A 14710-nucleotide genomic window follows, 5' to 3' on the forward strand; every position below is an offset into this window, starting at 1 on the left:
CAACCTACATCATTACATTTTGACAGCTAAATATGCTCTCCAATATAAGGCAGCATACATCCAGATCAAAACCAGGAGTGAACTCCATTGTTTTTCAACAGAGTTATTAGAGGTTAAGGACATTAGTCAAAAAGAATTAAAGCGTGATGAGGATATAAATCTAAAACTGCTTTTATAAATAACCAGTGTAAACACCTGAAACAGCTCTCATAATTCTCCAATGTAAACATTTCTTCAAAACTTTTTCCCTTAAATTATCAGAATTTACATTAAAGGAATATATTCCATGATAAACTGGTTGGCGTTCAATGGAGTAACAGTTGCAGCAAGGCAATAACAAGTTTCCACACATAGCCTCTGACTGCTCTTTTTATATCATAGGTCAGAAAAGTGGGAGTGACATTCAAACAGAAACCTGCGATGTACAAGAGCCACTCTCCCCATTTCTCTTTTGCTGCCAGTCCTTATTGGGCCCATTGGAACCGCTTCATTTCAAGTGAGGCCAGTGGCCAGATCACCACAAGTGCCAAAGTAATCTTTTCAAACTGTCTCCTTCTCTCCGTTTGACCCAGAGCATGAGCTGGAATAACTAATCTTGTGGGCGTGTGGCGGCCTAGATGTGCCACGTGACAACTGCGGTGAATGCTCCATATAATTTTCTGGAGCATTTGCCACAATTGCAAAAATAAAACTACTTTTCAAACTCCAAAGCGTTCGTGCATTTTGGCAGAATTCACACAGGATTTCCCAATAGATTCATTTTCAAAACGAACTTCGTATCTGAGGAACTGAAATCGCTGGGTTGAAATTCTCAGAGTATTTACAGCTCAAAAGAGGTGGCAAAAGAGCAATTTTTATGAAGCCATTAACAGAATTCAGTACTTAAAACATTGAAACAATCTGTACTTCATGATGCTTGTTCTGATAAAGTTCAAATAATGTTTTCAGGACAGACCCACCAGAGGTGGCGGTACAGTGATATACAGTCAGGAGGGAGTGGCCCTGGGAGTCCTCAACATTGACTCTGGACCCCATGAAATCTCATGGCATCAGGTCAAACATGGGCAAGGAAACCTCCTGCTGATTACCACCTACCGTCCTCCCTCAGCTGATGAATCAGTCCTCCTCCATGTTGAACACCACTTGGAGGAAGCACTGAGGGTAGCAAGGGCACAAAATGTACTCTGGGTGGGGGACTTCAATGTCCATCACCAAGAGTGGCTCGGTAGCACCACTACTGACCGAGCTGGCCGAGTCCTGAAGGACATAGCTGCTAGACTGGGCCTGCGGCAGGTGGTGAGCGAACCAACACGAGGGAAAAACTTACTTGACCTCGTCCTCACCAATCTACCTGTCGCAAATGCATCTGTCCATGACAGTATTGGTAGGAGTGACCACCGCACAGTCCTCGTGGAGATGAAATCCCGTCTTCGCACTGAGGACACCATCCAACGTGTTGTGTGGCACTACCACCGTGCTAAATGGGATAGATTCAGAACAGATCTAGCAGCTCAAAACTGGGCATCCATGAGGCGCTGTGGGCCATCAGCAGCAGCAGAATTGTATTCCAGCACAATCTGTAACCTCATGGCCCGGCATATTCCACACTCTACCATTACCAACAAGCTAGGGGATCAACCCTGGTTCAATGAGGAGTGTAGAAGAGCATGCCAGGAGCAGCACCAGGCGTACCTAAAAATGAGGTGCCAACCTGATGAACCTACAACTCAGGACTACATGCATGCTAAACAGCGGAAGCAACATGCTACAGACAGAGCTAAGCGATTCCACAACCAACGGATCAGATCAAAGCTCTGCAGTCCTGCCACATCCAGTCGTGAATGGTGGTGGACAATTAAACAACTAACGGGAGGAGGAGGCTCTGCAAACATCCCCATTCTCAATGATGGCGGAGTCCAGCACGTGAGTGCAAAAGACAAGGCTGAAGCGTTTGCAACCATCTTCAGCCAGAAGTGCCGAGTGGATAATCCATCTCAGCCTCCTCCCGATATCCCCACCATCACGGAAGCCAGTCTTCGGCCAATTCGATTCACTCCACGTGATATCAAGAAACGGCTGAGTGCACTGGATACAGCAAAGGCTATGGGCCCCGACAACATCCCAGCTGTAGTGCTGAAGACTTGTGCTCCAGAACCAGCTGCGCCTCTAGCCAAGCTGTTCCAGTACAGCTACAACACTGGCATCCACCCGACAATGTGGAAAATTGCCCAGGTATGTCCTGTCCACAAAAAGCAGGACAAATCCAATCCGGCCAATTACCGCCCCATCAGTCTACTCTCAATCATCAGCAAAGTGATGGAAGGTGTCGTCGACAGTGCTATCAAGCGGCACTTACTCACCAATAACCTGCTCACCGATGCTCAGTTTGGGTTCCGCCAGGACCACTCGGCTCCAGACCTCATTACAGCCTTGGTCCAAACATGGACAAAAGAGCTGAATTCCAGAGGTGAGGTGAGAGTGACTGCCCTTGACATCAAGGCAGCATTTGACCGAGTGTGGCACCAAGGAGCCCTAGTAAAATTGAAGTCAATGGGAATCAGGGGGAAAACTCTCCAGTGGCTGGAGTCATACCTGGCACAAAGGAAGATGGTAGTGGTTGTTAGAGGCCAATCATCTCAACCCCAGGGCATTGCTGCAGGAGTTCCTCAGGGCAGTGTCCTAGGCCCAACCATCTTCAGCTGCTTCATCAATGACCTTCCCTCCATCATAAGGTCAGAAATGGGGATGTTCGCTGATGACTGCACAGTGTTCAGTTCCATTCGCAACCCCTCAGATAATGAAGCAGTCCGAGCCCGCATGCAGCAAGACCTGGACAACATCCAGGCTTGGGCTGATAAGTGGCAAGTAACATTCGCGCCAGACAAGTGCCAGGCAATGACCATCTCCAACAAGAGAGAGTCTAACCACCTCCCCTTGACATTCAACGGCATTACCATCGCCGAATCCCCCACCATCAACATCCTGGGGGTCACCATTGACCAGAAACTTAACTGGACCAGCCATATAAATACTGTGGCTACGAGAGCAGGTCAGAGGCTGGGTATTCTGCGGCGAGTGACTCACCTCCTGACTCCCCAAAGCCTTTCCACCATCTACAAGGCACAAGTCAGGAGTGTGATGGAATACTCTCCACTTGCCTGGATGAGTGCAGCTCCAACAACACTCAAGAAGCTCGACACCATCCAAGATAAAGCAGCCCACTTGATTGGCACCCCATCCACCACCCTAAACATTCACTCCCTTCACCACCGGCGCACTGTGGCTGCAGTGTGCACCATCCACAGGATGCACTGCAGCAACTCGCCAAGGCTTCTTCGACAGCACCTCCCAAACCCGCGACCTCTACCACCTAGAAGGACAAGGGCAGCAGGCGCATGGGAACAACACCACCTGCACGTTCCCCTCCAAGTCACACACCATCCCGACTTGGAAATATTGTCGCTGGGTCAAAATCCTGGAACTCCCTTCCTAACAGCACTGTGGGAGAACCGTCACCACACGGATTGCAGCGGTTCAAGAAGGCGGCTCACCACCACCTTCTCTAGGGCAATTAGGGATGGGCAATAAATGCCGGCCTTGCCAGCGACGCCCACATCCCATGAACGAATAAAAAAATATATATATTTAGCAATGGTATGTCACATTTACTAACATTAGCACACAATTCTACGAAAATCGCTGGCACATTACCTGGACATTTGCAGGTGACTGAAAGGGCATAGAACGAGGCACACTAGGAGGTGCAGAGATGCGCAATGTCTTGTGCCGTTTTAGCTTGTCACACAGCAGGCTGTAAATTGCACTAAAGTGATCATAGGCATCTGTCTTCAATGACTAGAAATAAAATTAAATCCACAGTCAAACTGATCTGTACAGAAATGGGATTGGAAAGCAATATAATTTGCCTTTTATTCAGAACCAGATCAATTTCTTAATAATATACATAACGTTCAACGACCTAGGTTTTCCAATCATGACACCGACGATATCCCATTCAGTGCTGCTGGCGTCACAATCAGAAACCCAGAAACCTAATGCCGATTTATATATAGGAATTAAAAAACGCACATCAAGAATTAACCAAAAATAGAGCTCAAATTAAAAATGGAAACAATTTTGCACTTATACAACATGGGACAGTAAATCTACAGCTACTTTTGACATGAACAAAGATTGTAAGATTTTTACGGTACCTGTAGTGTGCGTTCTCTTTCCAAACCCAACTCCGTCATGTACATGAGTACCTGCTCGTTCAGCGGTTCTGTCTTGATTTCTACTTTGATTTGCTTGGATTCTGTTATTAACTATGAAAAGGACAAAAAAAATTTAAAAATGTAATTTTGCCTTCAGATTTAGAGCTAGTTTTGCAATTTTATGTACTTCAGCCATAATAACTGAAACTGAACACAAAAATAACTAGCAACTCCACCTGTGGTATTAGACGCATAGCAATAATCTATTACTTTACATTACATGTGCAGTCTGTTTGGAAAAGGAGGAAAGGATGTGAACTCTTAAACTGAATGAAAAATTTGAATCATCCACATTCAAGATGTCAGATTCACTCAATTTCACTGTAGATTTCTATTACAGAAGAAAGAACTTGCATTTTACACAGCACCTTTCACCTCCTCAGGACGTCCCAAAGCCCTTCACAACCAATGAATTATTTTAAAGTGGTCACTGCTGTTATGTAGGCAAATGTAGCAGCCAATTTGTGTACATCACGGTCCCACAAACAACAATGCAATAAAGGGGTCTCCCATTTAAGATAGAGATGAGGAAAAATTTTTACTCTGAGGGTTGAGAGTCTGTGGAACTCCCTTCCCCAGAGAGGGGTGGAGGCAGGGTCATTTTCGTTCACCTGAGGAAGGAGGTAGCCTCCGAAAGCTTGTGAATTTAAAATAAAATTGCTGGACTATAACTTGGTGTTGAAAAATTGTTTACGAATATTTTTAAGGCTGAGTTAGATAAATTCCTGATTAACAAGGGAGTCAATGGTTATAGTAGGTAGACGGGAAAGTAGGGGTGAGGTCACAATCAGATCAGCCATGATCTTATCAAATGGCAGAGCAGGCTCGAGGGGCCGAGTGGCCTACTCCTGCTCTTAATTCGTATGTTCGTGTGTTTGTAAATGACCAGTTCATTGAAGTGTCAGATTTAGGTCTGAGTTGCACTCTCATCTTTGAGTCAAAAGATTATGGGTTCAAGCTCCATTCCAGAGACTTGAGTATATAATCTAGGCTGACATTTTAATGCAGTACTGCATGTGCATGCCTGTGATCAATACTGCATGCGTGTTTCAGATGAGACGTTAAACCAAAGCACTGTCTGCCCTCTCAGGTGGATGCAAGCAGTCCCACAGCATTTTTTTTTGAAGACGACCAGGAAAGTCCTGGTCAACACTTATCCCTCAACCAACACCACTAAAAATAGATTATGTGTCATTTATCTCATTGCTATTTGTTGTACCTTGCTATGTGCAAATTGGCTGCTGCATTTCCCTATATAAAAGTGACTTTACTTCAAGTACTTGATTGGCTACGAAGCGCTTTGGGACGTCCTGAGGTCGTGAAAGGCACTATATAAATGTACATTTTTTCTTCCTTTTTAATTTGTTTTTGTTGGAGTTGGTTGGCAGATAAATGTTGGCCTGGACACTGGGAGACCTCCCATAATCTTCGAGCAGACAGGACCTCAGTTTAATGTTGCATCTGAAAGACAGCACCTCCGACAATGCAACATTCCCTCAGTACTGCACTGAAGTGTAAGCCTCAATTTAGCTCAAGTACTTGGATTTGGGTTTGGGTTTGAATCCATGATTTTCTGACTTAGAGGGGAGAGTACTTCCACTGATCTAAACTAACACGACAAGGAATTTGGTTGTATCTATCCCATTTAGTCACAATATAAACACATTATTGTTACTAGCTCATTCTCTATTGTCTGCATATTGCTGGACAGTCTTCCTTTCATGAGTTTCCATCCAATCTTCCAAATAGGACAACAACTTGCATTTATATAGCGTGTTTATCATACTTCACACAAGCATAATCAGACAAAAAACAACAGCGAGCTTAGGACGGGTAACAAAAAGCTTGGTCAAAGAGGCGGGTTTTAAGGAGGGTTTTAAAGGAGGTGGGGGGGGTGGATTAAGAGGCGGCGAGGTTTAGGATGGGAATTCCAGAGCTTAGGGCCTAAACACCTAACGGCAAGGCTGCCAACAGTGGGGCGAAGGGATTTTGGGATGCACAAGAGGCCAAACTTGATGAATTAAAGTTTATGGACGATGAAGGATGGGAGGACACCATGAGAACATTGGAATAGTAGAGTCTGGAGGAGACAAAGGCATTGATGAGGGTTTTGGCAGCAGATGGACCGAGGCAGGGGGGAGATGAGTGATGTTACGGGTAAGGGGTCGGAATCTCAGTTTTGGGTCAAAAAGGACGCCAAGGTTGCGAGCAGTGTGGTTCGATCTGAGATAGTGGCTGGGGAGGAAGATGAAATCGATGGCAAGAATATGGCGTTTGTGATAGGGGCCGAAGACAATGGCTTCAGTCATCCTAATGTTTAACTGGAGGAAATTTCTGCTCATCCAGCAATGGATGTCTGACAAACAGAGGAAGCAGAGGGATCAAGCGAGGAGAAATAAAAATCATTGTTTTATATTAATTGATTATATCAATTACATGGATTTAGTTTGGGCATTTTGCTTTATTTTCTTAAGAAGTTTAGAGTATTCTCGAATGTTAGTCTTTTCATTTTTAATTTCATCCTATTATTTATAGTTTACCTATCTTCATCTTGTACATATAATTATTTCATTTTTCTGATTATCCTGCTAGAATTTTGATTTCTTGCAAACCCTCTGCTTCGTCGTGTTCTTTTCAGCTGCTGCCTTGATGACTACATTAGTGTTATTCAGATACTCCTTTTAATACATTGTGAACTCCAGCAGCGGGCTGAGTCACTCAGATCTTTTTTGGTATTTTAATGTATCTCAACTTCTCTACTAAATTCTTCATATTCTTGTAAATATATCTCAGGGGATTTCGTTCCTTCCCATCAGATGGAAAGATTGCATATTTCAAGTACTGAATGTCATTCCCCCTCCTCATCAGCAAAAAAAAATCAGCTAGCCTTTGATCCACCATCCAGTGAATTGCTCAACTTTAGAAAGGTGTGCATCAGCCCTAAATGCCATATCAACTACACTTCTATTTGATAGTCGACATCCTCCTTTTTCTCGCTGTATGTTAGCAGCTGATGTTGATTTAGCACTTTGTGGGAACAATATTCACGAGACTTCAGTAAACATTAGTATGATGATGATGGCTTGTCCATTACTGTCGATGATGACAGCCTATGATTCATCTTCAATTTAATACAGGTTGTGCGTTCTCATGACTGTAAAGTTTGACTTTCACGAGGAATGTTTTCTCAGGACATCTTATGTCAGATTGACCAGAGGGCTGATCTTTCCTTGATTTCCTTTCGGCTCTCTTTTCTTCAGCAAGCTAGATACGATTTGCTTCAAACTTTGTCGTGCCATCGTGAATCATCTTTTGCCACTTTCTTCTGTCACACTCATCCTGCTCCCAAGTGTCTGTTGAGATGCTTAATTTTTTTAAGATTGGTCTTTAGGCAATCCTTATATCTTTTGAACTGACCACCATGAGAGCGTTTACCAAACATCAGCTAACAGTAGACTACCTTCTTGGGTAGTCTGGTATTAGACATTCAGACTAGGTTACCAGCCCACATTAGCTGCCTCTTGCCTCTTTATAAGAACATAAGAAATAGGAGCAGGAGTAGGTCAATCGGCCCTTCGAGCCTGCTCCGCCATTTAATAAGATCAAGGCTGATCTGATCCTAACCTCAAATCTAAATTCATGTCCACTTCCCTGCCCGCTCCCCGTAACCCCTAATTCCCTTCACTTCTAGGAAACTGTCTATTTCTGCTTTGAATTTATTCAATGATGTATTATTATCATTGCCTCTATGCCTGGCATATTTGCTCTTCTGAAGACCTGAGAGCCCAGAATCTTGTGCCACCATTGAATTTTCATGATCGTTCTGAGGCAACCTACTTGGAAATGATTGAGTTTTCTGATATGGTGACAGCAAGTGGTCCTGCTATTGCACACATACAGTAAGGATGTTAGCAGTCCACTCAGGTGTCTACTCTTCTTCATTTTACAGAATTAGCCAACAATTCTACTACCTCCCACTCACACTTACTCAAAACTAGTGATATTTTCCAAGGATTGTCCAGTAATTTAACTAACAACCCTGGTCATTAAATCATTAGAAAAACCGTAGCATTTCAGGTTACATTTGCAGCCTGCTTCTTTTAAAGTAGTATGCTAACAAAATGAGCAAGTCCCAGCTTGTTTCAGTCAATAATATGGCTCTTGTCCAATCATAAAGATTAGAGACATATTTCAGTTTTAGATTGGTTATTGAAATTTAGGTTTGGTTATCAAACTGATTCTTTTCTTTTTCTTACCATTTTTCTCCCTCCCCACTTCTCCTGAAGGCACTGACTCCATAATAGGGTACAGTTCCATGACTGCCAGTTTTCCTCCAGTGTCTTGCCCAGCAGCCAACAGTTATGCAAAGTCTTAATGATAAGTGCTGACAAGCTATTCAACCAAGTGGGGGCATTACAGCCAAGCCTTATTCTATCCTCACCTGACTTTCACAAGTCACACTACCGGCGATCAGGAGCAGAAATCCTAATTGCATTTTCCCTCTTTAACCTAGGGATTCTGAAACCAATTGTAGTAGTCCTACCACTACCATGGCTGACATCAACTAAATCAGCACACACTGGAGATTAAACTGGGACCTGAAGGATGAAGCTACTCAGTGGAAAAACTTGCTGAGCCACAGGACAGCAGAACTGACTCCAACAATCAAATGCAAGGACTAAACATCTCTTCCCATATCAATTAGTTTGATAACAAGATTTCTAGGCTTTGCATCTTTTTGTTATATTCATTTATCTGGCAAAGCCCCAAATCTATTCAATAAAAATTAGAAAAATGAAGGAAGTCCAATAGTGCAGTGCATCCTTAATTGTAATGAATTGGTTCAGTATTGACTGAACCACTGTATAGTTTGCCCAACTTGTGGTGTTTCATGTTGAGGCAAAGAGGGATGGGAAGAGGCTTGTGTGGAGCATAAACACCGGCATGGACCAGTTGGGCCGAATGGCCTGTTTCTGTGCTGTACATTCTATATAATTCTATGTAATGTCCAGCTTGCTTGCTATAAGAATGTCTCTCATCATACAATAACAATAACAGTGACGCTATCTACAGTCAAGGAATAATCCGTGACCTAGCTCTTGCCTCTTCTTTTCAACTAGAGGGTTTATAAAGGTGAACAGTTTTTTTTGGGTGAGAGAGAAGAAAAGATGAATAAATGAAAAATGAGAGCGCTTTTTTTATGGTATTGCTATATCCTCACCCTGTCAAACTCTGGATCAGGATCACCTATTTTCATCCATTTATGTTTGCAGATCTGTTCCACAGATAATCGTTTGCTTGGGTCTAGCACAAGCATATGTCGAATCAAGTGCTCACATTCTGAAAGGAAACAAGTGTAATCAGTAAACACATTTAGCATTGGTTATTTTGAGGAACAAAATTAAAATGTTCAAAAATGTAGAGCTGTACTGCAGAACATGAATACATAAAATATATTGTAAATAAAAATGGTGCATTACATGCCAGTTATAAGCACATTCACTTCATGTATTTTGATGAAAAAACTGTTGGTGTATGGAATAGGTTAAACTAGGGTTGGTCTACAAAAATTGCCTATGCTGTAAGCAATCAATTATTGGACATAATTACTCTAAATAAAACCAGTAAGAATTCCATTTGCATGCTCTTAACCAAGTAAAGTGCCCACTTGTGATGATAGTTGATCAAATTCTACATAAACAGATGAATTCTAGCTATTGCAGGAAATTTGGCAGTCTATTACTGACTTGCAACAGAGCCAGCTCTCTACCTCATTAGGCTGGAACCTGGTGCCACAGTGTGGACTCATCAATCAAATGAACACAAGCAAACTGAGTAGATTCACCCAATTTACAGTACAGCAAAGCTATGGTTTTTTTTGTACATGGAATGCACATTTGCATTAGATACAAAATGCTTACACAACATACAGGGATGGTTTTTTGAGGGGGGAGGGGAGAAGACTCTGAATGAATGCTGAGAATACATGATAGGCATACAATATCTAGTATTAGAAATTAAGCTGTATGTGAAAAGAGGAGGAGGGAATAAGGAAATTCAGTTGCAAGCTGCCAGTTTACACTGCCATTGATCTATTCATCTCCAGTGCCTACCCATTAAAATGGCTCTGGGTTACACAGGCACCACTCTGTAACCCACAACTCAGTGGTAAATTTCAAAATAAATTTTACCTTTATTTGAGTTTATACCATATTGTGATTTAATGGCTTGAGTTCTTGGCATATTTAGGAAATCTTTCTGCCAAACAGGATCAGTAAATATACAAATAATTTTCCAACTATGCTATTATTGTTTTGGATCTCGACAGAATGATATATCTCTAAAACAAGGTCCTGTTCCATTTATCCCACTGCAGAGTTTCAGTTCGTTTTTTTTTAACGTTAAAAAGCACACTTCAAGGCTGAAATCTGCATGGGAAAAAGTTAGTGAAACTCCTTTTCATTTGCTCTTGTACCAATTGATTCACTAATCATGAAAGTTCATAAAATGGAATTTCCTGTTTTTTTAAAAAAAAACTTAAAATGTTCAAGTTTGAGTGGCACACTGTCCTCTTATCTCTGTGATCTGGGTTTGAATCCATTCCAGAGTGATAAGATGAAAATCCCCTCTCACTGTTAGCTGGAAGAGTCCTATATGAAATGAGTCTGGGCAGTTTCAAGTCAGTTTGTAGTGGACAACTGGGCACAATCACGCCCTACTAGATATATACACACAATTACAGATCTGCTTGTTGCTTTACTTGTTTAGCTTTGTTAAGAACTGCATATCTTTGATTTGTGTTACTTTTTAGAGAACTGACAGTTTACTTTTTTTGCACAATAAAACAGAGACCACCAGGTATATTAAAAGTTAATTCATTTTATTCAGTGTTTGAGTGCATGTAGTGCAGGTATTCAATGTGTTTTCCTATTTTGTTTACCAGTAGCTATTTACTAACTTATGTGTAAGTGCTCCTCTAGCTGAGGCGTAGCATTGGGGGTGGCTGCTTAATCAACTGGGGAGTTCCATGGGATACAGGAGGTCCCACCACCTTTTGATTGATCTCGATGAACCTATATCAGAGCCAGAAGTGTTCTTTGCTGAATTCACTGTGGGCTTATTGCATTTGGAGGCAAAGTCTGCAGTCACTTACAGAGAGCAATAGCCATGAATGGCGTGATGGCAACAGGCTGCTCCAGTGCTTCTCTGTGCATAGCATTATTGGCGGGCATGTGTACATAAGGCCCATTAATATGTGCAAGCAAAGGATACTGGGCATCTATGAGAGCTCTGAATCCCTCTCTCATGGCTATCTGTAATCATTCTCCAAATAAGTTGAAACCAGCACGTGGTGCTTCTTCGAGTTTCGGCCCCAAGATAGTAGTTGGACCATTAATGAGAGATAGTCTTACTACTGTGACCATGTCTGTGTTACAGTAATCACCACTACAACTGCCACCAATGTTGCACCTGTACAATAGTTGCATGCAATGTAGCCTTACCACCTCGCAATACCATATGTATGTAGGCATGTGACTGCTGAACACTGTCCATGTATTGTAACATCCTCCATTGGAAAACAGGCCTATTAAGGTCCGTATTCAGAAACATCCCAGGATGGGATATCGGCACATCAAATTTTCGCCCTACACCTACTGGCCCTTCATCAATTCCCAACTCGTCTCACTGTCATCATTGCCCTCAATTTCCTCATCTATACTATTATGTATTTATTCTGCTGTTTAATGCAAGTGTGCATGGTGACACTTGTGCTCTGATGACTGGTGCTCTTTAGATGCACAGTGAAGACCACATGATTCTTTTTGTCCTGCGAATAGGATATATGGGACATTATGAATATATAAGCACATTTTTGCATTTGGGTATTGTACTGTCATTACATAAGCTATTAAGAACTTATGAATAGTGCAAATGGACATGTTAAATGTAGCATATGGTGCAATTATACATTACATGATTATTACGATACATATCAGTTGGTCTGCACATCCCTACAATTTTCCGAGGCCCAACACCTTTGAGAACATACCCTCCCCCCAAATTAATTCTACAATTTCAGTTAAAGGTTTCTCCTGATACAGTCCATGCTCTCCTATTATATGAAATGTTGTCTTTAAACACAAAAGCAGTGTTAATTGAGGCACGGTAATTTACAGCATGGAAATTTCTTCCTGCAGTACACTCTGTGCCATTATGGCATGTGTAACATAATTTGCATCAGCCTGCTATTTTCTTTGCTGCAACCTGAACATTTCAAAATGTGAGCATTGGGTTTTTGTATATATCTAACTACTTCTTAACTTCAACTCCATATGTTCTGTGTTGCTACTTTGTCATATCTTGATGCTCTTTTTGAAGTGGTGAAACTTCATCCTGACCTCCTTTCAGATCTTCACAGTAATCAACCCCAAGTTCCCATGATCTGTGATATAATGTCACACAGTTTGCCTCCTGAGCATGTTTGTAGGCCAACCCCCAGGCTCAAAAAGGTCATCCTGTTTCTCCATTATGCAAACAAAGATCTGGAGGCCCTGGTCGGTGAAATGGTCTTTAATTTACTGCAAACTGTTTCTCCAAACTTTGCAGATGACCCAAAAATAGGAAGCACGAGGACCATAAGCAACGCCAGAAGACATAGACAGATTAGTAGATTGGACAGATAGATGTTAGATCAAATTAAATCAGATAAGTGTGAAGTGATACATTTTGGGAGGAAAAATATGGAGAAAACATACAATAACTAATAAAACTTTAAAAGGAATAAAAAAGCAGATAGTCTTAGGGGTTCAGATATGCAAACCTTTAAAGTAGGAGGACAAGTTGATCAAGATTGTTAAAAAAAAACAGATTTTATAAATAGGAGCATAGAGTGCAAAAACAAAGGTAATGCTAACCCGACACAAAATGTTGGTTAGGCCCCAGTTAGAATGTTGTGTTTGGGTGCTCTGCTTTAGAAAGAATGTCAAGGCCTGGAGATGGCACAAAAGACATTTACTAAAATAACGCTAGGGATAAGAGTTTTTATTTATGAGGAAAGACTAGACAAACTGGGGCTCTTTTCACTAGCACAGAGAAGGGCAAGAGGTGAACTGATAAAGGTGTTCAGAATTATGATGGTTTTCATAAGATAAATAGGGAAAAACTATTTCCAGTGGTCAGAGTCAGTTGCTGGAGGGCATAAATTAAAGATAATCACCAAAAGAACGAAGACCGAGGTTAGGAGAATTTCTTTATGTACAGGGTTGTTAGGACATGGATCGCCCTACCAGAAACAGTGGAGAAAGCTGAATCCATGATAGCTTTTAAAGGGGAAGCAGATAAATATTTAACAAAAAAATCGAACAGGTAAAAGCAAAGGAATGGGATTAAGTGGAGAACCCTTTCAAACAGCCAATGCAGGCATGATGGGCTGAATTGCCTCCACCTGTGTTATAACATTTTATGATTCTATTGCACTGTATTTCAAGTAGGCAGTGAAGGTTTGCCAGCATACTGGGGATCAGTAACACCTAGGTTTTAAATGGGATTCAAATTTTTAGCACAGTGGAGAATTAAACGGTAAGACAAATCAAACATTTAGAATACAGAGGTGTTTTTGAAGGATAAAAACTGCTAGAATACAGTCTTCACATTATCATGGATCCATCTGTCCCTGCAGTGGCACATCCATTCAGAAATGTGGCTGTAACTCAGAGATAAAAAGATTAAAGGGTATGGAATGAAGGGAAAAGTAGCAAATTGCATTAAAAACTGGTTGGAATGGAGGAAAGAGAGAGTAGGAGTTAAGAGTAGTTTTCAGGGTGGTTAGAAATGAGTAGCAGCATCGCACAGGGTTCTGTTCTGGGATTATTTGTGTTCACGGACTACATCAATGATTTGGGTTACAGGGAGTGGCATCCAAACTTGCAGATGATGCTAAAATAGGAGGCACAGTACATAATTCTGAGGAGCACAGGAAGCTGCAAGGGAATACTGATAACATGGTGAAATGGGCAATATTTTGGCAGGTGTAATTCATGTCAGTAAATGTGAGGTGGTTCATATTGGCAAAAAAAATAAAAGTAATAATTATACTTTGAATGGGGGAAGGTTGGGTGACGTGAAAGGACAGGGGGATTTAGGGATTCGGTTTCACAAGACATTAAAAGCAGTACCTCAAGTGGGTAAGACAAACGGTATAAAATATAAAAGTCCAGATGTAATGGTGAATCTATATTAAACATTAGTGAGACCACGTTTGGCATACTGTGTACAATTTTGGGCTCCACACAATAGGAAGGATGTTGAGGCAACAGAGAGGGTACAGCAGAGATTCACTAAGATGTTGCCTGATGAAGAAATACAAATTCGAAGAAATACTTCAAAAAGTAGGTCGATTTACATTGGAACAGTGGAGATAACGGGATGATTTGATA

General features: G+C 41.6%; 1 protein-coding gene across 4 annotated transcripts in view; it reads right to left on the reverse strand.

Annotated features, from left to right (window-relative positions):
* The window catches only part of sik3 (SIK family kinase 3), a 267857-nt gene that overhangs the window by 46466 nt on the left and 206681 nt on the right, over nucleotides 1-14710 (reverse strand). For 3 of the 4 annotated variants that reach the window (XM_067970949.1, XM_067970948.1, XM_067970947.1), the window contains exons 7-9: nucleotides 9496-9614; nucleotides 4215-4325; nucleotides 3712-3855 (exon numbers count right to left, since the gene is read on the reverse strand). In XM_067970949.1, coding sequence (XP_067827050.1) covers nucleotides 3712-3855; nucleotides 4215-4325; nucleotides 9496-9614 — 374 coding nt within the window. The remainder of the gene's footprint in view (nucleotides 1-3711; nucleotides 3856-4214; nucleotides 4326-9495; nucleotides 9615-14710) is intronic. The other variant, XM_067970950.1, reaches the window with a different exon arrangement.

Source organism: Heptranchias perlo, chromosome 33 (genome assembly GCF_035084215.1).
Source record: "Heptranchias perlo isolate sHepPer1 chromosome 33, sHepPer1.hap1, whole genome shotgun sequence".
Lineage (NCBI taxonomy): Eukaryota > Metazoa > Chordata > Chondrichthyes > Hexanchiformes > Hexanchidae > Heptranchias > Heptranchias perlo.